Below are 27,796 nucleotides of genomic sequence, written 5' to 3' on the forward strand. Positions count from 1 at the left end.
GTTTTGCTCTTCTCTACCGGTCACCATCTACGCCTTCTCTCCCCTGTCCTTGATACAACTACTTCTACACCGATTTTGGAAAAGACCAAGCATAAGTATCCGATAAAAAATCAAATTTGTATTCCGTATTTCTAGTTTTAAGATAGTTGTAATTTCTACTCTTTGTTAAAACTATTGTCCCCCATCTTGTAAATAGAATTGTATCCCTAGTTTTAAAACATCTGTGAAATTTTTCAAAAATATTTGTTCCCCCTTTTGTGTACCAAACTATATTGTTAGTTTTAAGATAACTGTAAATATTTCCTAAAAAACTATTACTATTGAATTCCTTGTTTTAAAATTTTTCATAAAAAAAATCTTTTGCCCCCTCTCTTATATATAGAATTTTTTTTTCTAGTCTTAAGAAAGCTGTAAATTTTTTTCTTTTATAAAATATTTCAACATTGTAACCTCCTAGTTTTAAGATATTCAAAATGTAAAAACAAAAGAATTCGGCACCGCCAAGCTAACGCATTTGTGCCTATCAAATAAACGAAATGAAAAAAAATACAATACAATACAATACAATACAATACAATACAGTACAATACAATACAATACAATACAATACAATACAATACAATACAATACAATACAATACAATACAATACAATACAATACAATACAATACAATACAATACAATACAATACAATACAATACAATACAATACAATACAATACAATACAATACAATACAATACAATACAATACAATACAATACAATACAATACAATACAATACAATACAATACAATACAATACAATACAATACAATACAATACAATACAATACAATACAATACAATACAATACAATACAATACAATACAATACAACACAATACAATACAATACAATACAATACAATACAATACAATACAATACAATACAATACAATACAATACAATACAATACAATACAATACAATACAATACAATACAATACAATACAATACAATACAATACAATACAATACAATACAATACAATACAATACAATACAATACAATACAATACAATATAATACAATACAATACAATACAATACAATACAATACAATACAATACAATACAATTCAATACAATACAATACAATAGTTTGTACGAGCGATATATATCTATGTGTTGATAGGGGTTCTTTAAAAGCAGTTTTTGGTTGTTTCTCCCAGCAATAAATTTATATAACATAGGTTTGTTCTTGAAAGATTCATTTTGAGCATTAATTCGTTGAAATTTTCGTTTCCATCCTAATATTGACATCACTACAAATCAATGCGTTCACGAATATTTGTGTCTGAAACTTTAAAGAATAAACCGAAGTAACCAATACTTAGATACATATCGCCCGTTTAAATATATAAATAAATAGACTCTAATTATGGATGACCGTGCTTATGATCAGAATGTCATATCAGAATATCAGAACAACCGATACATGATTTACCAAAAAATCGAACAATTTAAAACAAAACAAATTTTAAAGCGGCACTGAAAATTTTCGGCACTATATATATATATATATATATATATATATATATATATATATATATATATATATATATATATATATATATATATATATATATATATATATATATATATATATATATATATATATATATATATATATATATATATATATATATATATATATATATATATATATATATATATATATATATATATATATATATATATATATATAGTGCCGAAAATTTTCAGTACCGCTTTAAAATTTGTTTTGTTTTAAATTGTTCGATTTTTTGGTAAATCATGTATCGGTTGTTCTGACATTCTGATATGACATTCTGATCATAAGCACGGTCATCCATAATTTCAGAGGAAAATGTCGTCGTGCGGCATCTCTCCCATACAATAAATCAAAATTTCGGGTGAGATGCCGCACTCGATGGCGGAGGATATGTAGCTAAGATGTATTTTTTTCACTTCGGAATGTCATTAAATGATCATTTGCGTCAGGTATAGGTTATTAATAAGATATATCCACAAACTAACGGACCTAACACAGTAACATATAGGATTATGAGTCTATTTCTCTATATATTTAAACGGGCGATATGTATCTAAGTATTGGTTACTTCGATTTATTCTTTAAAGTTTCAGACACTAATATTCGTGAACGCATTGATTTGTAGTGATGTCAATATTAGGATGGAAACGAAAATTTCAACGAATTAATGCTCAAAATGAATCTTTCAAGAACAAACCTATGTTATATAAATTTATTGCTGGGAGAAACAACCAAAAACTGCTTTTAAAGAACCCCTTATTGTATTGTATTATATTATATTATATTATATTGTATTATATTGTATTATATTGTATTATATTGTATTATATTGTGTTATATTGTATTATATTGTATTATATTGTGTTATATTGTATTCTATTCTATTCTATTCTACTCTACTCTACTCTACTCTACTCTACTCTACTCTACTCTACTCTACTCTACTCTACTCTACTCTACTCTACTCTACTCTACTCTACTCTACTCTACTCTACTCTACTCTACTCTACTCTACTCTACTCTACTCTACTCTACTCTACTCTACTCTACTCTACTCTACTCTACTCTACTCTACTCTACTCTACTCTACTCTACTCTACTCTACTCTACTCTACTCTACTCTACTCTACTCTACTCTACTCTACTCTACTCTACTCTACTCTACTCTACTCTACTCTACTCTACTCTACTCTACTCTACTCTACTCTACTCTACTCTACTCTACTCTACTCTACTCTACTCTACTCTACTCTACTCTACTCTACTCTACTCTACTCTACTCTACTCTACTCTACTCTACTCTACTCTACTCTACTCTACTCTACTCTACTCTACTCTACTCTACTCTACTCTACTCTACTCTACTCTACTCTACTCTACTCTACTCTACTCTACTCTACTCTACTCTACTCTACTCTACTCTACTCTACTCTACTCTACTCTACTCTACTCTACTCTACTCTACTCTACTCTACTCTACTCTACTCTACTCTACTCTACTCTACTCTACTCTACTCTACTCTACTCTACTCTACTCTACTCTACTCTACTCTACTCTACTCTACTCTACTCTACTCTACTCTACTCTACTCTACTCTACTCTACTCTACTCTACTCTACTCTACTCTACTCTACTCTACTCTACTCTACTCTACTCTACTCTACTCTACTCTACTCTACTCTACTCTACTCTACTCTACTCTACTCTACTCTACTCTACTCTACTCTACTCTACTCTACTCTACTCTACTCTACTCTACTCTACTCTACTCTACTCTACTCTACTCTACTCTACTCTACTCTACTCTACTCTACTCTACTCTACTCTACTCTACTCTACTCTACTCTACTCTACTCTACTCTACTCTACTCTACTCTACTCTACTCTACTCTACTCTACTCTACTCTACTCTACTCTACTCTACTCTACTCTACTCTACTCTACTCTACTCTACTCTACTCTACTCTACTCTACTCTACTCTACTCTACTCTACTCTACTCTACTCTACTCTACTCTACTCTACTCTACTCTACTCTACTCTACTCTACTCTACTCTACTCTACTCTACTCTACTCTACTCTACTCTACTCTACTCTACTCTACTCTACTCTACTCTACTCTACTCTACTCTACTCTACTCTACTCTACTCTACTCTACTCTACTCTACTCTACTCTACTCTACTCTACTCTACTCTACTCTACTCTACTCTACTCTACTCTACTCTACTCTACTCTACTCTACTCTACTCTACTCTACTCTACTCTACTCTACTCTACTCTACTCTACTCTACTCTACTCTACTCTACTCTACTCTACTCTACTCTACTCTACTCTACTCTACTCTACTCTACTCTACTCTACTCTACTCTACTCTACTCTACTCTACTCTACTCTACTCTACTCTACTCTACTCTACTCTACTCTACTCTACTCTACTCTACTCTACTCTACTCTACTCTACTCTACTCTACTCTACTCTACTCTACTCTACTCTACTCTACTCTACTCTACTCTACTCTACTCTACTCTACTCTACTCTACTCTACTCTACTCTACTCTACTCTACTCTACTCTACTCTACTCTACTCTACTCTACTCTACTCTACTCTACTCTACTCTACTCTACTCTACTCTACTCTACTCTACTCTACTCTACTCTACTCTACTCTACTCTACTCTACTCTACTCTACTCTACTCTACTCTACTCTACTCTACTCTACTCTACTCTACTCTACTCTACTCTACTCTACTCTACTCTACTCTACTCTACTCTACTCTACTCTACTCTACTCTACTCTACTCTACTCTACTCTACTCTACTCTACTCTACTCTACTCTACTCTACTCTACTCTACTCTACTCTACTCTACTCTACTCTACTCTACTCTACTCTACTCTACTCTACTCTACTCTACTCTACTCTACTCTACTCTACTCTACTCTACTCTACTCTACTCTACTCTACTCTACTCTACTCTACTCTACTCTACTCTACTCTACTCTACTCTACTCTACTCTACTCTACTCTACTCTACTCTACTCTACTCTACTCTACTCTACTCTACTCTACTCTACTCTACTCTACTCTACTCTACTCTACTCTACTCTACTCTACTCTACTCTACTCTACTCTACTCTACTCTACTCTACTCTACTCTACTCTACTCTACTCTACTCTACTCTACTCTACTCTACTCTACTCTACTCTACTCTACTCTACTCTACTCTACTCTACTCTACTCTACTCTACTCTACTCTACTCTACTCTACTCTACTCTACTCTACTCTACTCTACTCTACTCTACTCTACTCTACTCTACTCTACTCTACTCTACTCTACTCTACTCTACTCTACTCTACTCTACTCTACTCTACTCTACTCTACTCTACTCTACTCTACTCTACTCTACTCTACTCTACTCTACTCTACTCTACTCTACTCTACTCTACTCTACTCTACTCTACTCTACTCTACTCTACTCTACTCTACTCTACTCTACTCTACTCTACTCTACTCTACTCTACTCTACTCTACTCTACTCTACTCTACTCTACTCTACTCTACTCTACTCTACTCTACTCTACTCTACTCTACTCTACTCTACTCTACTCTACTCTACTCTACTCTACTCTACTCTACTCTACTCTACTCTACTCTACTCTACTCTACTCTACTCTACTCTACTCTACTCTACTCTACTCTACTCTACTCTACTCTACTCTACTCTACTCTACTCTACTCTACTCTACTCTACTCTACTCTACTCTACTCTACTCTACTCTACTCTACTCTACTCTACTCTACTCTACTCTACTCTACTCTACTCTACTCTACTCTACTCTACTCTACTCTACTCTACTCTACTCTACTCTACTCTACTCTACTCTACTCTACTCTACTCTACTCTACTCTACTCTACTCTACTCTACTCTACTCTACTCTACTCTACTCTACTCTACTCTACTCTACTCTACTCTACTCTACTCTACTCTACTCTACTCTACTCTACTCTACTCTACTCTACTCTACTCTACTCTACTCTACTCTACTCTACTCTACTCTACTCTACTCTACTCTACTCTACTCTACTCTACTCTACTCTACTCTACTCTACTCTACTCTACTCTACTCTACTCTACTCTACTCTACTCTACTCTACTCTACTCTACTCTACTCTACTCTACTCTACTCTACTCTACTCTACTCTACTCTACTCTACTCTACTCTACTCTACTCTACTCTACTCTACTCTACTCTACTCTACTCTACTCTACTCTACTCTACTCTACTCTACTCTACTCTACTCTACTCTACTCTACTCTACTCTACTCTACTCTACTCTACTCTACTCTACTCTACTCTACTCTACTCTACTCTACTCTACTCTACTCTACTCTACTCTACTCTACTCTACTCTACTCTACTCTACTCTACTCTACTCTACTCTACTCTACTCTACTCTACTCTACTCTACTCTACTCTACTCTACTCTACTCTACTCTACTCTACTCTACTCTACTCTACTCTACTCTACTCTACTCTACTCTACTCTACTCTACTCTACTCTACTCTACTCTACTCTACTCTACTCTACTCTACTCTACTCTACTCTACTCTACTCTACTCTACTCTACTCTACTCTACTCTACTCTACTCTACTCTACTCTACTCTACTCTACTCTACTCTACTCTACTCTACTCTACTCTACTCTACTCTACTCTACTCTACTCTACTCTACTCTACTCTACTCTACTCTACTCTACTCTACTCTACTCTACTCTACTCTACTCTACTCTACTCTACTCTACTCTACTCTACTCTACTCTACTCTACTCTACTCTACTCTACTCTACTCTACTCTACTCTACTCTACTCTACTCTACTCTACTCTACTCTACTCTACTCTACTCTACTCTACTCTACTCTACTCTACTCTACTCTACTCTACTCTACTCTACTCTACTCTACTCTACTCTACTCTACTCTACTCTACTCTACTCTACTCTACTCTACTCTACTCTACTCTACTCTACTCTACTCTACTCTACTCTACTCTACTCTACTCTACTCTACTCTACTCTACTCTACTCTACTCTACTCTACTCTACTCTACTCTACTCTACTCTACTCTACTCTACTCTACTCTACTCTACTCTACTCTACTCTACTCTACTCTACTCTACTCTACTCTACTCTACTCTACTCTACTCTACTCTACTCTACTCTACTCTACTCTACTCTACTCTACTCTACTCTACTCTACTCTACTCTACTCTACTCTACTCTACTCTACTCTACTCTACTCTACTCTACTCTACTCTACTCTACTCTACTCTACTCTACTCTACTCTACTCTACTCTACTCTACTCTACTCTACTCTACTCTACTCTACTCTACTCTACTCTACTCTACTCTACTCTACTCTACTCTACTCTACTCTACTCTACTCTACTCTACTCTACTCTACTCTACTCTACTCTACTCTACTCTACTCTACTCTACTCTACTCTACTCTACTCTACTCTACTCTACTCTACTCTACTCTACTCTACTCTACTCTACTCTACTCTACTCTACTCTACTCTACTCTACTCTACTCTACTCTACTCTACTCTACTCTACTCTACTCTACTCTACTCTACTCTACTCTACTCTACTCTACTCTACTCTACTCTACTCTACTCTACTCTACTCTACTCTACTCTACTCTACTCTACTCTACTCTACTCTACTCTACTCTACTCTACTCTACTCTACTCTACTCTACTCTACTCTACTCTACTCTACTCTACTCTACTCTACTCTACTCTACTCTACTCTACTCTACTCTACTCTACTCTACTCTACTCTACTCTACTCTACTCTACTCTACTCTACTCTACTCTACTCTACTCTACTCTACTCTACTCTACTCTACTCTACTCTACTCTACTCTACTCTACTCTACTCTACTCTACTCTACTCTACTCTACTCTACTCTACTCTACTCTACTCTACTCTACTCTACTCTACTCTACTCTACTCTACTCTACTCTACTCTACTCTACTCTACTCTACTCTACTCTACTCTACTCTACTCTACTCTACTCTACTCTACTCTACTCTACTCTACTCTACTCTACTCTACTCTACTCTACTCTACTCTACTCTACTCTACTCTACTCTACTCTACTCTACTCTACTCTACTCTACTCTACTCTACTCTACTCTACTCTACTCTACTCTACTCTACTCTACTCTACTCTACTCTACTCTACTCTACTCTACTCTACTCTACTCTACTCTACTCTACTCTACTCTACTCTACTCTACTCTACTCTACTCTACTCTACTCTACTCTACTCTACTCTACTCTACTCTACTCTACTCTACTCTACTCTACTCTACTCTACTCTACTCTACTCTACTCTACTCTACTCTACTCTACTCTACTCTACTCTACTCTACTCTACTCTACTCTACTCTACTCTACTCTACTCTACTCTACTCTACTCTACTCTACTCTACTCTACTCTACTCTACTCTACTCTACTCTACTCTACTCTACTCTACTCTACTCTACTCTACTCTACTCTACTCTACTCTACTCTACTCTACTCTACTCTACTCTACTCTACTCTACTCTACTCTACTCTACTCTACTCTACTCTACTCTACTCTACTCTACTCTACTCTACTCTACTCTACTCTACTCTACTCTACTCTACTCTACTCTACTCTACTCTACTCTACTCTACTCTACTCTACTCTACTCTACTCTACTCTACTCTACTCTACTCTACTCTACTCTACTCTACTCTACTCTACTCTACTCTACTCTACTCTACTCTACTCTACTCTACTCTACTCTACTCTACTCTACTCTACTCTACTCTACTCTACTCTACTCTACTCTACTCTACTCTACTCTACTCTACTCTACTCTACTCTACTCTACTCTACTCTACTCTACTCTACTCTACTCTACTCTACTCTACTCTACTCTACTCTACTCTACTCTACTCTACTCTACTCTACTCTACTCTACTCTACTCTACTCTACTCTACTCTACTCTACTCTACTCTACTCTACTCTACTCTACTCTACTCTACTCTACTCTACTCTACTCTACTCTACTCTACTCTACTCTACTCTACTCTACTCTACTCTACTCTACTCTACTCTACTCTACTCTACTCTACTCTACTCTACTCTACTCTACTCTACTCTACTCTACTCTACTCTACTCTACTCTACAGATCGTACCAATCACTCGGAGTGATCGGTTGAGTTTACCTTTTTCTCGTTCTGGCCCGTGATTGCCTGGAAAATAAGTGCTCGGCCTACGCCACCCGGATCTTTCTTTCAATCTCGGCCTCAGCCATCCGGCTCCAATCGTATTTCGCTCTCCCAGCGATAGTTCTCGCGAGTGCAGTGTTAATTCTCCCGATCAGTAGTGCGAATATCAAGTGCAGCGAAAGTCGCTTCCCTACGGGTCCGTCCCACCCCAAGGGGCCGCGGAGCCGCCAAAGGGTCACTCCCGACCCAATTTAGCAAAATTCCAAGCCTACTACGGCATTTCCGCGAGAAAATTGGACATCGAAAGTTGTACCAGGTAACAGGAGCGCAGACTCACAAGTAGGTAAACAACTCGCGCCTCCACCGAAACTTCAACTACAAATCGATAAACGCGACCGCGCCTCCACCAAACCAAATATTCAAACTAAGTGAAAAACTTGCGTCTCCACCAAATCGAATTTTCAAACTTAGTTAAAAACTTGCGCCCCCATTAAATTGCCGACCGTCGGCGATTTGTATGAGTGTGAAGCTGCGAACCCTCGAGTCGAACCGGTACTCGCGTGTGTAGTGACTTGTACGAGAGTTTTGTGACGAACCCCACCAACAATAACAAAATGCCGCGCCCTCCTCCCCCCGATTGGGGCGGGGAACCACCCCTTAGTCGATCTCTCCCCGGCTACATGAACTCCGGGGACATAATCGACCAACAGACCCTACTATTAAGGGCAATCGACGAGCCAGGAAACACGGAACAACGTCTCCCCGCCGATCCCTTTCTTATCCTGAAATCGGTACAGGCAGTGCTGGAGACTGACCCCAGAAACCTGGTGAGCGCAACAAAAGAGGCAAAGGGATACAGATACGTATTGAGAACCCGATCCAAGAAAACCTATATAGCACTACAGAAAATGAACCAGCTAATAGGCGGCCAAAAGGTGGAGATCATCCCCCACCCAACACTCAACATAGTACAAGGCGTTATCTACGATCCCGACACAAAAGACGTAGAAGAAGCTAGACTTCTGGAAGAGCTGAAGACTCAGGGGGTCACGAACGTTCGGAGAATTACAAAAATGGTCGACAAAAAACCGACCAACACACCACTGGTTATCCTATCATTCTCTGGTTCCATCCTTCCGGAGCACGTGTATATTGGTCTACTGCGCACCAGTATTCGCCCGTACTACCCACTGCCGATGATGTGCTTCAAGTGCGGGCACTTCGGGCACGGCAGTCGTTTCTGCCCCAACCCCGCCGCCTGCCTGAACTGCAGCCAACAACACGAAACATCAAAGGAAAACCCCTGTGTCAACCCAAGCCTCTGTATCAACTGCGGACAAGGACACCCGACACGTAGCCGGGAGTGTCCCAAATTCATTGAGGAGGAAATGATCACCAAAGCAAAAATCGACAACAACATCACTTATCCCGAAGCCAGAGCCCTAATAACCAAACGATCGCAAATCCCAACCTATGCCAGTACCATCAAAGGAAACACCAAGGACGACGAAAAGGACACAATCATAGCCCAGCTACAAAAAGAACTAGCAACCCTGAAGGAAAGCAAAGCTCAAAGCGCGGAAGACAATAAAGACCAGGTAATCAATATTCTTAAGGAACACGGTGCCAAGCAGGCCAAACAGCTGCAAGCAGCCTCCGCCGAAATAGCCAAACTCCGACAAGCTGTAACCGAGCTCTACAAACATCAGTCCGCTCACCCCTCGGAGAACACCAACGAAAACGCTTTTACGGGAACGAAAGCCAAAAAGGGCAAGTTTATTGAACCAACCTCCGTAGCGGGTACTTCTATCGGCCCGTTCAGCCTGTCCGAACCTAGAAGATCCAATCGTCAAAAAAAAAAAGTGACACTGATAAATCCAGAAGCCCCAACTCCAAAGCAACTCCCGACATGACTCTGCTAACACCCAACAATGACTCCGCAATGTCTTGGTCCCGCTCCAGCTCAACAGCATCACTGAATAACCTAAATCAGATACCCTCATCGGACCCTGACAACCCATTCACCATCTCGGAATAAACACAACAGCTCGCAAACGCCCAACCCGGCAGTCAGCAAACAACAAAAGCAATTAAATTCAACAGCCGAAACAAAACAAACAACCCTCCCGCGACGACCCCGACCGGGGACGTTCCGGGTCCTCCCGATGCACCCCCGGCGGCTGTTGACGCGGGCCCGGGTTTTACCCAGGCAAGTACTTTTAGACTAAATGCAACAGCAAACAACCGACTGCCCCTAAACCCTTCCAGCCAACACCTACCAGACGGCACCCGGCCGTCAATCATCGAAACCCTGAACTGCAATCACTCGCCCGACACGCCAACACAATCAATAGCACACAAAGAACTCAACAACTTGGACTCCACCCCCAAAAGCCTAGACCACAGCAACATCAACCGTTATCCCCGCCATCCAAGCCCTATAGCCGGATGCTCGTGGCACCCAGTACGGTTTCACTACGGGAACAGCGATTCGAACGAGCCGCAATGGAACATCAATACCTGTTCCACTAGTTCGTCAGCAGAATCCGTTTGTTTGGATTCACACCAGATCAGCAATAACAACAAAAACGCATACATCAAAAAAGCCCCCCTCCTCGCGCCGCCCTCGACTCGGGAGGTGCCGGAAACATCTGATGAGTCCCCGACGGTTGCCGGCGCGGGGAACCCGGGGCTTCCTCGGGTAAGTTCTACCAACCCCGTAACCCGACCGGATCCATCTGTCGCACTCTTCTCCTCTACAGAGTCCCACGGTACAAAATCAGCCGCATCATTGCAGAACGCCAGCGTTACCAAAGAAAGCAACAGACTTCAATCCACCTACAACACAACTTGCTCATCGTGCATCAAAAAAGCCCACTTCCCCGCGCCGCCCCCGACTCGGGAAGTGCCGGAGACATCCGAAGAGTCCCCGACGGTTGCCGGCGCGGGGAGCCCGGGTCCCTCCCGGGTAAGTTCCCACCATACTATAACTCAACAGATCCCAATTGCTGTCGCCTCTACCCTTTCCACAAAAGCACAAACAGGCCAAACGCTCCCTATAAGCAAAACACCGGCGGTCCCCCCACCGCCCGTTCTACCAACTTCGACAAGGCCCAGTAGCCGACCGGCGAGGAATCGTGGTCCCAACCATAGCTCTGACCCTCTACCTGTACGAACAAACTACACCTTGGCCATTCAGTGGAACACCAACGGCCTGAGAACAAACCTAGGTGACCTCCAACACATGATTGCTCGCTCAGCGCCCATCTGTCTCGCTATCCAAGAGACACACATAAAAGGTGATACGGATCCATCACCGTGGTTCGGGCACCGTTACACCTGGGATTCAGCTAAAGGATCGAACCTCTACCAGACGGTCGGCCTAGGAACCAGAGCTGACCTTCCGTCCGAGCTGGTAAAACTGGACACCGACCTGATCGTCGTCGCCAGAAAGATCAATTTTCCCATAAAATGCACGGTGGCATCCATATACATCCCCCAAGAAGTAAAAGAGGTCGGAAACAAATTGCGGAATCTGTTCAAGCAACTGCAGACCCCGTTCATACTAATGGGTGACTTCAACGCGCATCACACAGTGTGGGGATCAAAAAGATGTTGCCATCGCGGCAACGCCATTATCGACGCAGTTGAAGATAGCGATGCCGTGACGCTAAACGATGGCAGTATAACCTTTCTCCGCGGCCGATCCACATCCGCCATAGACTTAACTATATGCTCTAGCTCCATCGCCGGAGCCTGCGGATGGTCGGTCCTAGCCGACATCGGGAACAGTGATCATCTTCCTATCACAATCTCTCATGGTCGATTGCCCCCATTAACGTCGCGACGCCGCCGTTGGATCTACGATCGAGCGGATTGGCCCACCTACGAAGACAACATTTCGGATGCCCTCGATCGAGACCGCAATTACTCGCCAGAGGAACTCGTAGAAGTTATGACTCAGGCCGCAAAATCATGCATCCCGCGAACTAGCGGAGCACCACCAAACCGGTCGGTTCACTGGTGGAACCCAGAAGTAGCGAAGGCAATCAAAGAACGACGAAAAGCTCTTCGAGCTCTTAAAAATACTCCCCCTGACCATCATCAATGGGATGAGCGATCGGCGGTTTTTCGACATTTTAGGAATCAGGCCAGACAAGCCATCGCGAAAGCCAAGGAGGCCAGCTGGACAGCCTTCCTGGGCGGGATAAGTTCCGAATCGTCGACCGCGGAACTGTGGAGAAGGGTAAATGCCCTAGTGGCAAAAGAAGACAAAACGGTTTTGCACTATCGCTCAATGGTACCACGACAGTTGAACCTTCCGAAATTGCAAACGAAATCGGGAAGCACTTCGCATTGATCTCGGGGGACTCTTCCCTCCCACCCTCCTTTCTCAAAACGAAGACGGCCACAGAAGCTACTCCTACAATCTTCACGCCAGATGCGAGTCAAAATAACAACATACCTTTCTCCGGGGTGGAACTTGCCACTGCACTAAGCACAGCAAAAGGCAACTCTGCCGGACTCGACGACGTCGGTTATCCCCTGTTAAGACATCTACCTCCAGTTGCCAAGCGAGCGCTACTAGACGGTTTCAACAGGATCTGGGGAGGCGAGCCTCTACCAGACAACTGGAGAACCGCCCTTGTGATCCCCATCCCGAAGAAATGCAAAGGAACCAGAAGCCCGAATGACTTCCGACCCATCAGTCTCCTCCCCTGCATTGGGAAAACGATGGAAAAAATGGTGAACAGACGCCTGTAACCCTCCTCGAGGAACAAGATCTTCTTGATCGTCGGCAGTTCGCTTTCCGAAAGGGACTCGGTACAAGTGTTCATTTAGGCTGCCTCGGCGAAATTTTAAGCGACGCCATAGCCAACGACCTTCATGCGGACATTGCCATCCTTGATCTCGCCAAGGCATACAACACTGTATGGCGCGAAGGAGTGCTTCGCCAGCTGCATCAATGGGGCATCCGCGGAAACCTCGGCTGCTTCATAAAACAATACCTTAGTGATCCAAGCTTCAGGGTGGGTATCGGAGGAAACCAATCGGACCTATTTTGGGAGGCAAACGGGGTACTCCAAGGATCGGCGCTGGCAGTTACACTATTCCTAGTCAGCATGAACTCCCTCTTTGCCACGCTCCCGAAAGGCATATTCGTATTCATCTACGCAGACGACGTGATTCTTGTAGCGAACGGGACGACCCGCCGCACCAGATTGAAGCTGCAGGCTGCCGTAAACGCCGTTGGTCGGTGGGCCAACTCGGTCGGTTTCAGCATCTCCGCCCCAAAATGCGCTATTTCACACTGTTGCAACTCTTACCACTTAGCCACCGACCGGCCGGTCAAACTCGCTGGAACAGTAATACCATTCCGTAAAGAGCCAAAAATCCGTGATAATCGACCGTAAGATGACTTTCCTTCCACATTTTCGACGGGTGAAAAAGGATTGCGAAAGCAGGAAACGTCTTGTCCGCACCATCAGCTCGAGACACCCAAGGTGGAACAGGCAAAGCGCACTTAACATCAGCCAGGCCCTCATCCACAGTCGTCTGTTCTATGGCCTTGAAATAACCAGTCGTAACTGGGAGGGTTTAATCGATACCCTCGCACCGCTGTATCACGGAGCAATCAGATCAGCCTCAAACCTGCTGCCAAGCACTCCCGCCGAAGCTGCCTGCGTCGAAACCGGCGTCCTTCCCTGTCGGTGGGCAGTGGCAGTAGCCGTTCTAAGACGAGCCATGGGGTTCCTAGAAAAAACATCGGGTGATGAATGCCATCTACTACAGACAGCTAAGAGCATACACACCATGTTTACCAATGTCCCTCTTCCCACAGTCGCCAAGCTACATCGGGTCAACAACCGCGCCTGGCACGAGCGCGGTCCAAACATAGACATCAGTCTGGCTGTATCCACCAGAGCAGGAGATCCTCCCCGGGCTGCCAGAGCCAAATTCCTACAGATGGTCGAACAAAAATACTCAAACCATCTGCACATCTACACCGACGGCTCGAAACTTGGCGAGGGGGTACGCGGGTGTGAGCGGAATCGGAGCGGGCCTCGCCCGTCGTCTACTCTCCGTGTGTTCCGTGTTCTCCGTGGAAGCCGCCGCCATCGTCATTGCGGTTACCAACAAACCTGAAGACACACCCACAGTGATCTTCTCCGATTCCCTCTCAGTCATCAAAGCGCTGGAATCAGGGGAGTCCAAGCACCCCTATGTCCAAGCCATAGAACAATCCTGTGACTCATTAACTACCATATGCTGGGTACCCGGACACAGCGGAATCCGCGGTAACGAGGATGCTGACCACTTGGCCGCGCTCGGCCGACGCTCTCGCGCCCTGTTCTCTAATGAGGTACCGTCATCCGACATCATCAGGGAATTCAAGGCGAAGACCTCTGAGCACTTCATCACTCACTGGAGGACTCTCCGAGGCTACCCTCAAAAGGTAAAGGGAGACCTCGAAAAGTGGACAGACCGCGAAAACCGAGTTGAACAAAGAGCGCTATCCCGCCTCCACGTGGGACATACGAGGCTCACCCATGCCCACACCATTACGCGCGTCGACCCTCCAATATGTACATCTTGCAGCACTAGACTCACGGTGGAGCATCTACTAATAAACTGCAGGGAGCTCGACAACCTACGACGACATCACAACTTGCCCTCCTCGATTCGAGAAACACTGGCAAACGACCCAGTGCACGAAAAGGCACTACTTGCCTTCCTGAAAGATACCAATCTTCTCGAATCTATCTAAGACAGACCGCGAACCGGCCAACTTCACACCATCCTCTACTGCAACCACTACCACTACTGCTCAGCGGGCCCTCCGCCACACCCGGACTGGGTGCCGGGGAGGTTCTCCCGCGGCCCTTCTACAACCACAATCCGTCAGACAAACTACTACCACCGCCCAGCAGGCCCTCCGCCACACCCGGACCGGGTGCTGGGGAGGTTCTCCCGCGGCCCTTCTACAATGGCAACCCGTCAGCCCAACTACTACCACCGCCCAGCGGGCCCTCCGCCACCGCCCGGACCGGGTGCTGGGGAGGTTTTCCCGCGGCTCTCCTACAACCGCAATCTGCTAGCCCAATTACTACCACCTTCCAGCGGGCCCTCCGCCACACCCGGGCCGGGTGCTGGGGAGGTTCTCCCGCGGCACTTCTACAACTGCAATCCATCAGCACTATTACTACCACCGCCCTGCGGGCCCTCTGCCACACTCGGACCGGGTGCTGGGGAGGTTCTCCCGCGGCCCTTCTACAATGGCAACCCGTCAGCCCAACTACCACCACCGCCCAGCGGGCCCTCCGCCGCCGCCCGGACCGGGTGCTGGGGAGGTTCTCCCGCGGCCCTTCTACAACCGCAATCCGTCAGCCCAGCTACTACCACCGCCCAGCGGGCCCTCTGCCACACCCGGACCGGGTGCTGGGGAGGTTCTCCCGCGGCCCTTCTACAACTGCAATCCGTCAGCACTATTACTACCACCGCTCTGCGGGCCCTCCGCCACACTCGGACCGGGTGCTGGGGAGGTTCTCCCGCGGCCCTTCTACAATGGCAACCCGTCAGCCCAACTACCACCACCGCCCAGCGGGCCCTCCGCCGCCGCCCGGACCGGGTGCTGGGGAGGTTCTCCCGCGGCCCTTCTACAACCGCAATTCGTCAGCCCAGCTACTACCACCGCCCAGCGGGCCCTCTGCCACACCCGGACCGGGTGCTGGGGAGGTTCTCCCGCGGCCCTTCTACAACTGCAATCCGTCAGCACTATTACTACCACCGCTCTGCGGGCCCTCCGCCACACTCGGACCGGGTGCTGGGGAGGTTCTCCCGCGGCCCTTCTACAACCGTAATTCATCAGGCCAATTGCTATTAACGCCCAGTGGGGCCCTTCGCCACACCCGGACCGGGTGCTGAGGAGGTTCTCCCGCGGCCCTTCGACTGCGACAATCTGCCAGCTCATCAATCAGGAACGCTCAGCAGGCCTCCCGCCACATCCGAACCGGGTGCTGGGGAGGTCTCTCGACTAACCGCAAATAAACAAGTCACCCACCACCATCGTTCAGTGGGTCCACTGACATACCAAAACCGGGCGCTGGGGAGGCTCTCCCGCGGCCCTGGCAAGCTGCCTTCATTCCGGAGCTCAACACCTCATCAATTCAATAGCCAATTGATCTCAAAGAAGAAAAACTAAATCAGTGAAATGTATTACAACTATCTCCTTTCTTATGGCGAATGACCCTGTGTGGTTAAAGCCCAATAAATAATAATAATAATAATAATAATAATAATAATAATAATAATAATAATAATAATAATAATAATAATAATAATAATAATAATAATAATAATAATAATAATAATAATAATAATAATAATAATAATAATAATAATAATAATAATAATAATAATAATAATAATAATAATAATAATAATAATAATAATAATAATAATAATAATAATAATAATAATAATAATAATTTCTTACACATATCACTGTTGTATTATTTATTAGTTTGCTGAACACACGCAAAGTTGGCAAGCAACTAGATGTGCGATAAGCACAGTTTCGAGGTCTGCTCGAATAACACTTCGAATAAACTGAATAAATTAAAGACAAATAATAAAACAAATAAAAATTTAAAATAATTATGAAGCAAAAAAAAAGAAGATGATGTTCATAAAATGGATGGAATGATTAATATAAATCAAATTAATAAAATAAATCAAATCAACTCAAATGAAAATTAGACAATATTAAAAAAGTATTGAAATTAAAACAGTAAATTAAATTGTTTCGAGCTAACTAAGTGTCATCCAATATTAAAAATAACTGCCTAAACCGAATTAATAAAATGATGAAGCTGAATAAAATAACTAGTGTAACGGACTTACTGTATAACATCACAAAATATTCCCACAAGTCATAAAAACCAATCCCTACATGCACCAATGTGAATCCTTCTCTGGTCACAGGCCATAAAACCCAAATTTAACATATTCTTTAGTCAGGCCACTTGAAACAAGGCCACACTCATATTTTTCCACAGATCGTAAATTACTCGAACGATCGTTTTCAAATCCAACTTGCATAACCAAATGGGCGCATTCCAGTTAAACCATTCTGGGTCACACCACTTGTTATAGCAACATTCTCACTAGGTCATTATTATGCCAAGGCGACAAATAAACAGTCTTGCCTAAGAAAACAAGCACTGATAGCAACCGATGCACCCATACTTATTCATCGATTTGTTTTCCCTTTTTTACGCCACCCGTATATAATTATGTACTTTGGAATTGTAACTGACTCCTCCCAACTTGATTGTACATAAAATAGTAAAGTCAGGTTAGCTAGGTTAGCTCTTAAGATTGTAAAACCGAATAAACCAGTTGATGTAAAACGACCAAACCATTTACATCTTGTCAATCCAAAAGTAAGCCAATTGCAATCCAAAATGGCGACCGTGACAGGAGCAAACTTCAGGTGACTGTGATCAGATGTGGAAGGATAGATGTGTTGGACTCGTTCTGCAATACGCTTGTGAAATAAAGAAACAACCTTGCAAGCTTCGTTCGTTTGAAATTTCTAATTATCGCACCTCCGATTTTTTATCTCGGGCTGATACTACGATAAAAAGTGACTACGATTTTGCATCGCCAGTAAAGTTTCTGTGTTGAGAATTCTAAAATGCTGATGCGGTGGCCGCGAGAAAAGATATCTATGTGTTGTGGAAATGTACCACACCTCCCACTGAAGAACTAGAAATATGAAGTGAAATGGACATCTAAGACTATTAGTAATCGTTAGAACGAACTCAAACTAGTGACAAGAAATTCAGAGGCAACAGTTTGGTACCGATGCCGCCACAGCCCCACGAGTTGTTGCAAATTAAGCAGTTGTACGACAACAGTTTGGCACCGATGCCGCCACACTAGCCACAGGCCCACGAGTTGTTGCAAATTAATTCGACACGTAGCAGTATCTCTTCCTACTCGGACGGTTTGGGTGCATGACTGATGGAGAGTGACGGTGATACTAGCAACAGCAGCAGAGTCCGGAGGTAAGAGTTCGATGAACAGATGAAAACGCTGTTTTCTTTCCAATGTATGAAATACAGATGTCACCGGAGAAGATGTAAATCAAGATATATTTTGATAGCATTATTGCAACAGATGGTTTAATAATGATAGCAATTACGGTAAAAGACGTTTTTTGTGAATACGCATGCAGTAAAAAGTGAAGAGTTTGTACAATAGTGAAAAGAATCGACACAAATAGTGTCTTGTACTGTTCCAATTGTCTTTAAATTAAAATAGAACAAAAACTAACCTGTCAAAGCCAACCAAGTGCGGCTATACAAAGGTTGTTATCGATTGTCTATATAGTATCGATTGTCTAGATTTATGCCTCAGTAGCATAAGTATGATCTATTTAACCAAAACCTAATTTATACACTACACAATCAAACAGTAAACAGGTTTTAGCTAAAATCTAGGCTAAAATTGTCTATAAAAATAAAATTGTCAAAAAATATATATGTATAAAATCATGGTTAACACTTTACAGTTTTTTTCCATGCTTCAACTATTTATTACACAAAACTGAAGTATCCGCCCAATAACCCTAAAAACATATATCACATGTAGACATTAAATTATTATATACTGTATATTAAATTTTTAATTATTGGATGCTAAATTACTATATATTAAATTTCGAAAAAATGGGATCTAGAACAAGTAAATCCCCGACAGTAAGCGGAGATCCGCAAATAAATATTATTAATAGCTTGGAACAGCACGCAAACTGGCAAGATAACCAAGATACGAAATACTGGTTATTACTGACCATTTGCTCCATACAATATATACCATTTACCAAACGTACACAAGATACGTCAAGCGCCAAGCGTTTAAGAAGGCAAGGAAATCGCTTGCAACTCTAGATCAGGCCTAGAATGCACATACATTAGATATAAAACAGTAAATTTAACAATACAAAAAAACATGTAACATGATATGGAAAAAGCACTAGAAACATTAATAAAGATCGACAATAATTTAAAAAAATCTATCACCAGAAAATTTTCCTATTCCAATTGAATTGAAAAAGAAAAATTATGGAAAGCCAATTACAGGGCAATACAAGAATATCTACTAATAAATGAGGATACATTAACCTCAGAGAAATTATTTTATTTTGAAAAATCATCGAGAACGTTAAATTTTGACATTACAACTGCAATAAACAAGAGATTGCACAAATTTAAAATAAAATTTAGACTAAAAGGGATTTTTTTTCACGAATCGGCTAAATAAATTAAAAATTATAGCAAATTTCGACATTAAAACGGCAGCGAAGCTAGCCTCTTTAATTCCACTATACGATGGTAATAAAGAAGGAGCTAAAGGTTTCGCAGATGCTGAAAATTTCATAAATACGATCGTGACCGAAGCTCAGAAACCCACGGCGGTACAGATAGTACTCACCAATCTCACAGGAAAATCGGGAGACCTTTTTACAGCGGTCCCAGCCAGCCTAGTTGAGATCGCCCTGCAAATTCAATTGAACTGCACAGACAAAAGCAGTTCGGATTCCGCAGAAAAAAATTTAAAAAATATAAAACATAACAGCGACCCGCGAACTTTTGCTAAAAGCGTCGACGAGCTGAGCAATCAGCTCGCCAACGCATACATCCGAGAAGCCTTTCCGGGTGAAGGAGCCTAAAAGTAAAGCAAAGAAAGCAGGTATACAAGCTTTAATAAAGGGGGCACGCATCATACCGGCTTGAACCTTCGTTCGAACCGGTCAGAAATCTTGATAGCTCCTGGTTTACCTAGAGTTTTTCAACAGCAACAGTCTTTCTCAAGGCTACCTATATTTTCGCTCGATCAGTCTTTCTCAAGACTACCTATATTTTTTCGACAATTAGTCTTTTCCAAGACTACCTACTTTTTCTACTCAATCAGTCTTTTTCAAGACTAAAACATTTTTCAAGAACAATTCAGCCTAAAGAAATATTCAATTCTTCCAATATGCCTAGGTCCTAAACGGAAAAGGGTATCTTCTCCACCCGAAAATTCAATTGACTGCAGCAACTCATTCGATGTTTTATCCGAATGTGAAGCTGATGAAATCACCTCCGCCTATAACAGTGATGATCTCCGACTTCAAAGTCTTTCGAACTGACGTTCCTTCCGGACGTAAAAGTCTCTTTTCAGATTGGCCGAAGAGGAGAATGTCGAGTTACAGCGGAGGAATTGATTGGCCACAAACGACTACTCCAGTATCTTACGGAGAAGTTATATAAATTTTATTCATATGATTTCAAGACAGATAGACTATTCAAGGCTGAAAGGGCTACCTCAAGGTCAAAGTTTGGATGAAATATTCAACGAATTGAAAAATTTACTTGGCTTTTCTCCTTCACAAGTTATTCTTATGAAGAGAAAGGCTACCGGCGATGGCACGCCAGTACGCTCTGGAATTATCCAGGAGCTATATTTAATTCATTTTAACCGTAATGAGGTTAATAATTTGAAAGTAATTGAAAAAGCACGTTTTATGTTCCACGTGCGAGTAAAGTGGGAATATTATAGTCGACATGTGCCCCCATGACGACAATTCAAAATCTGACCCAGTGTGGTAGATGCCAAGGCTTTGGGCACGGCACAAAAAATTGTCATTTGGATTCCAAATGTATGATCTGTGGTGATAAATCGCACACGAAAGATACTTGTCCGGTGAAAAAAATCACAAAAAGTTTCAAATGCGCTAATTGTAGCGAAAATCATAAATCGAATTTCTGGGGTTTTTTTAATTCATTTCGTTTATTTGATAGGCACAAATGCGTTAGCTTGGCGGTGCCAAATTCTTTTGTTTTTACATTTTGGATATTTTAAAACTAGGAGGTTACAATGTTGAAATATTTTTTTTTTAAAGAGAAAAATTTTACCGCTATCTTAAGACTAGAAATAAGATTCTATATACAAGAGAGGGGGCAAAAGATTTATTTTATGAAAAATTTTAAAACAAGGAATTCAATAGTAATAGTTTTTTAGGAAATATTTACAGTTATCTTAAAACTAACAATATAACTATATTGGTACACAAAAGGGGAAACAAATATTTATGAGAAAATTCACAGGTGTTTTAAAACTAGGGATACAATTCTATTTACAAGATGGGGGACAATAGTTTTAACAAAAAGGTAATATTACAACTATCTTAAAACTAGGAATACAGAATACAAATTTGAAGCAGTTGTATCAAGGACAGGGGAGAGAAAGCGTAGATGGTGACCGGGAGAGAAGAGCAAAACTTGCAACTTTCGGGCAAACGGGAGATCAGCGAAACAAATTAGCGCCTCAGTCTAGTAGGTCGGATTGGCGGATGGTATTCTTCGGACCCGCGGGAAATCCTTCAAAAGTCATCGGACCTCGAGTCGCTCTCGCTTCAGTTTCCGTAGTGGTAAGTGCGACGGCTGTTACATAGTTGCAGTCTGGAGCTGATCGGTCCCACAAGGCAGGAGGAAACTCTAAAAACGAGAAATAAAAAGAGAGGGACTAAATGAATTTCTGGGGTTGTCCTGTTCGAGAAAAAATTATAAATTCTCGTTCTAGACAACAAAAACAACAAATAAAAACCTGTTTTAATCCACCTAGCGGTGCAATTGTGCCTTTCTCATTCCTCTAAACTATGGCACGGAGGCTTTTTATGTTCAACATAATTGTGGAAATGTCCATTACATTCTTAGTACACCTTGCACTTATACACAATGGCATGCCAGCCACGAACTTGATGAGCTACGTGTCGACGGTGAAACACTTGAAACAAAAAAATATCATACTCCATTAGCCTAATCAGCATTAGATCAATGTTATCTGCTTGCTAACTCATTTTGTCATGCGGGGATGGGTATGTGAGGAGGGCGAAAGTCCCATGAACGAACGACTCCCCAGCTTAAATTGGTATGCTTTGTGATATAGTGGTGGTTTAAAGATGATGGGGTTGAAAGGGAGGGGTATGAGGGCTGGATGGGGTGGTGGTCTGAGGGGTGATTTAAGGAGATTTTTAAAGGAGGGGAGTGAACAGTAGAGGGGGGTGTAACCCCTCTCCGTAAACCATCAACTACGCCCCTGTTAAAATCCAGAAACCTTATGCGAGTCAAAAAAAAATTAGGTTGACATTTTTCAGAGTGATTGCATAACCTTTCTATATGAGAAAGGCAAAAATGTGCAAAATCCAAAAAAGTGAATCTTCGTCAAATTTTTTTCGTGTTTGCATCAAATCTCGACGTTTTATGCACCTTGAATACATTTAGCATCAAAAATAAAAATTCTATTTTTAATTTTTCCTATAGTTTTTATGAGAAATTTCTGTGTGGCCGCACTCTGAAACCCGTAATTCCGGAACCAGAATTCCGATCGATCCAAAATTCAATAGCAGCTGATGGGAAGGTTGCACCTTTCATTTGAGACTAAGTTTGGGCAAATCGGTCCAGCCATCTCTGAGAAAAATGAGTGACATTATTTGACACATACGCACATACATACACACACACATACACACACACATACACACACATACATACACACATACAGACTTTTTCCGATCTCGACGAACTGAGTCGAATGGGATATGACACTCGGCCCTCCGGGCCGGGATTAGGTTGACATTTTTCAGAGTGATTGCATAACCTTTCTATATGAGAAAGGCAAAAATGTGCAAAATCCAAAAAAAGTGAATCTTCGTCAAATTTTTTTCGTGTTTGCATCAAATCTCGACGTTTTATGCACCTTGAATACATTTAGCATCAAAAATAAAAATTCTATTTTTAATTTTTCCTATAGTTTTTATGAGAAATTTCTGTGTGGCCGCACTCTGAAACCCGTAATTCCGGAACCAGAATTCCAATCGATCCAAAATTCAATAGCAGCCGATGGGAAGGTTGCACCTTTCATTTGAGACTAAGTTTGGGCAAATCGGTCCAGCCATCTCTGAGAAAAATGAGTGACATTATTTGACACATACGCACATACATACACACACACATACACACACATACACACACATACACACACATACACACACACATACAGACTTTTTCCGACCTCGACGAACTGAGTCGAATGGGATATGACACTCGGCCCTCCGGGCCGGGATTAGGTTGACATTTTTCAGAGTGATTGCAAAACCTTTCTATATGAGAAAGGCAAAAATGTGCAAAATCCAAAAAAGTGAATCTTCGTCAAATTTTTTTCGTGTTTGCATCAAATCTCGACGTTTTATGCACCTTGAATACATTTAGCATCAAAAATAAAAATTCTATTTTTAATTTTTCCTATAGTTTTTATGAGAAATTTCTGTGTGGCCGCACTCTGAAACCCGTAATTCCGGAACCAGAATTCCGATCGATCCAAAATTCATTAGCAGCCGATGGGAAGGTTGCACCTTTCATTTGAGACTAAGTTTGGGCAAATCGGTCCAGCCATCTCTGAGAAAAATGAGTGACATTATTTGACACATACGCACATACATACACACACACATACACACACACACATACACACACATACATACACACATACACACACATACAGACTTTTTCCGATCTCGACGAACTGAGTCGAATGGGATATGACACTCGGCCCTCCGGGCCGGGATTAGGTTGACATTTTTCAGAGTGATTGCATAACCTTTCTATATGAGAAAGGCAAAAATGTGCAAAATCCAAAAAAAGTGAATCTTCGTCAAATTTTTTTCGTGTTTGCATCAAATCTCGACGTTTTATGCACCTTGAATACATTTAGCATCAAAAATAAAAATTCTATTTTTAATTTTTCCTATAGTTTTTTTGAGAAATTTCTGTGTGGCCGCACTCTGAAACCCGTAATTCCGGAACCAAAATTCCAATCGATCCAAAATTCAATAGCAGCCGATGGGAAGGTTGCACCTTTCATTTGAGACTAAGTTTGGGCAAATCGGTCCAGCCATCTCTGAGAAAAATGAGTGACATTATTTGACACATACGCACATACATACACACACACATACACACACATACAGACTTTTTCCGACCTCGACGAACTGAGTCGAATGGGATATGACACTCGGCCCTCCGGGCCGGGATTAGGTTGACATTTTTCAGAGTGATTGCATAACCTTTCTATATGAGAAAGGCAAAAATGTGCAAAATCCAAAAAAGTGAATCTTCGTCAAATTTTTTTCGTGTTTGCATCAAATCTCGACGTTTTATGCACCTTGAATACATTTAGCATCAAAAATAAAAATTCTATTTTTAATTTTTCCTATAGTTTTTATGAGAAATTTCTGTGTGGCCGCACTCTGAAACCCGTAATTCCGGAACCAGAATTCCGATCGATCCAAAATTCAATAGCAGCCGATGGGAAGGTTGCACCTTTCATTTGAGACTAAGTTTGGGCAAATCGGTCTAGCCATCTCTGAGAAAAATGAGTGACATTATTTGACACATACGCACATACATACACACACACATACACACACATACACACATACATACACACACATACAGACTTTTTCCGATCTCGACGAACTGAGTCGAATGGGATATGACACTCGGCCCTCCGGGCCGGGATTAGGTTGACATTTTTCAGAGTGATTGCATAACCTTTCTATATGAGAAAGGCAAAAATGTGCAAAATCCAAAAAAGTGAATCTTCGTCAAATTTTTTTCGTGTTTGCATCAAATCTCGACGTTTTATGCACCTTGAATACATTTAGCATCAAAAATAAAAATTCTATTTTTAATTTTTCCTATAGTTTTTATGAGAAATTTCTGTGTGGCCGCACTCTGAAACCCGTAATTCCGGAACCAGAATTCCGATCGATCCAAAATTCAATAGCAGCCGATGGGAAGGTTGCACCTTTCATTTGAGACTAAGTTTGGGCAAATCGGTCCAGCCATCTCTGAGAAAAATGAGTGACATTACTTGACACATACGCACATACATACACACACACATACACACACATACACACACATACACACACACACATACAGACTTTTTCCGGTCTCGACGAACTGAGTCGAATGGGATATGACACTCGGCCCTCCGGGCCGGGATTAGGTTGACATTTTTCAGAGTGATTGCAAAAAAATGGCAAAAATGTACCTACTTCTTCAGGTACACTTCAAGAAAACACGCCCAAACGTGTTAATGCGATTCAAAATAGATTAACAACTTCTTCTACCTCCGTCACACCATCCTACAATGGTGTGTCATCTTATGCTTCAGTGGCAGGTAGCAAAATAATGCCAAAATAACGGCTACAACTACCACGCCCTCAATCTCGTTTGCACCCAACGCTTCTTTTAGTCCAATGGATCTAGGTAGCGTAACGGAAGAAAAATTAAAATACCTACAGGAGGCTATGTTACCTATGATGATTTTCATGTTAAATTCTACCTCCATGGTTAAAGCTTTTGAAGCGGGTTGGGAATTTGCTAACAAAATTGTAATGAAATTAAAGTTTAACAATGACTTTAAATAATCATTTAAATTTATTAAATTGGAATGTATGCATATAGCCGTTGTGACCGAAACTTTTTAAAACCAAATATTAAATTGAAGAGTAACTATAATTTTGTTATTCATCGATTTGATCGAATTGTTGGATTCGGCGGAGGAATCGCAATAGCGGTTAATCGCAGGTTCAAACATTCCGTTACGCCGTCTCTTGACACCAAGGTGATTGCGAGTTTGGGTATCGAAGTTGAAACTGATCTTCGTATCATTTTTATTGCTGCAGCCTATTAGCACTGGCGAGCAAATTAATTTCTTGAAGGGAGACTTACAAAAACTTACAAGAAATCGGTCGAAATTCTTCATAATCGGTGATTTTAACGCCAAACACCGAGCCTGGAATAATGCTCAAAGCAATTCCAATGGTAAACTACTTTTTAATGAGAGCAATCATCTGGTTATTATTCAATTTTGTTCCCGAATGGTCCTACATGCTATTCATCTGTAAGGAATCCATCAACAATTGATTTGGTTTTGACAGATCAAAGTCACCTTTGTAGCGAATTGATTACACATGCTGACTTTGATTCTGATCATCTTCCAGTAACTTTTTCACTTTCTCAAGAGGCTGTTTCCAATCCCATTAGCTCAGTGTTCAATTATCACAAAGCGAATTGGGAAAGGTACAAAACTTATATTGAGAATAATTTTAATCATGACCTTGATTTACAAAATAAAGGTGACATTGATAAGACATTACAAAATTTAAGTATATCTATAGTTGATGCTAGAAATTTATCAGTACCAACAACACAGAAAAAATTTCATACTCCTATTATTGACGACGATCTTCAACTTCTGATTCGCTTGAAGAATGTTCGAAGACGTCAATATCAACGTTCTCGTGATCCTGCTATGAAATATATCTATCAGGATCTACAAAAAGAAATTAAGCATAGATTCACACTCTTAAGAAATGAGAATTTCGCGAAAGAGGTTGAACAAATCAAGCCAAATTCTAAACATTTCTGAAAACTTTCTAAGGTTCTTAGGAAACCTCAGAAACCAATTCCAGTGTTGAAGGAAGGTGAGCACATACTTCTTACAAACGAAGAAAAGCTCAAAAACTTGCTCAGCAGTTTGAAAGCGTCCATAATTTTAATCTCAATGTTGTGAGTCCTATTGAAACCGAAGTCTTACAAAAATATGAAAACGTTTCAAATCAAGTATTGTCTCTAGACGATATTGTTGAAACAAACTATGATGAGATCAAATCCATCATAAAAAGTTAAAAAATATGAAAGCTCCAGGTTATGATGGACTTTTCAACATTCTTCTTAGAAACCTTCCCGAAATCACCATGAGATACTTGTTCAAAATATTCAACAAATGTTTTGAATTAGCATACTTCCCTGAAAGATGGAAA

The 27,796-nt window shown here is 41.6% G+C and overlaps 1 protein-coding gene across 7 annotated transcripts in view; it reads right to left on the bottom strand.

Annotated features, from left to right (window-relative positions):
• The window catches only part of LOC131696428 (E3 ubiquitin-protein ligase UBR1), an 813,967-nt gene that overhangs the window by 64,401 nt on the left and 721,770 nt on the right, over positions 1 to 27,796 (bottom strand). Inside the window, exon 10 of one of the 7 annotated variants that reach the window (XM_058955216.1) lies at positions 22,033 to 22,400. The exons of the other annotated variants lie outside the window; for them this stretch is intronic. Coding sequence (XP_058811199.1) covers positions 22,319 to 22,400 — 82 coding nt within the window. The 3' untranslated portion in view covers positions 22,033 to 22,318. Of the gene's footprint in view, positions 1 to 22,032; positions 22,401 to 27,796 lie in introns of those variants that run through there. 7 annotated transcript variants of the gene reach the window in all.

This window comes from Topomyia yanbarensis, chromosome 1 (assembly GCF_030247195.1).
Source record: "Topomyia yanbarensis strain Yona2022 chromosome 1, ASM3024719v1, whole genome shotgun sequence".
In the NCBI taxonomy this organism is placed as follows: Eukaryota; Metazoa; Arthropoda; class Insecta; order Diptera; family Culicidae; genus Topomyia; species Topomyia yanbarensis.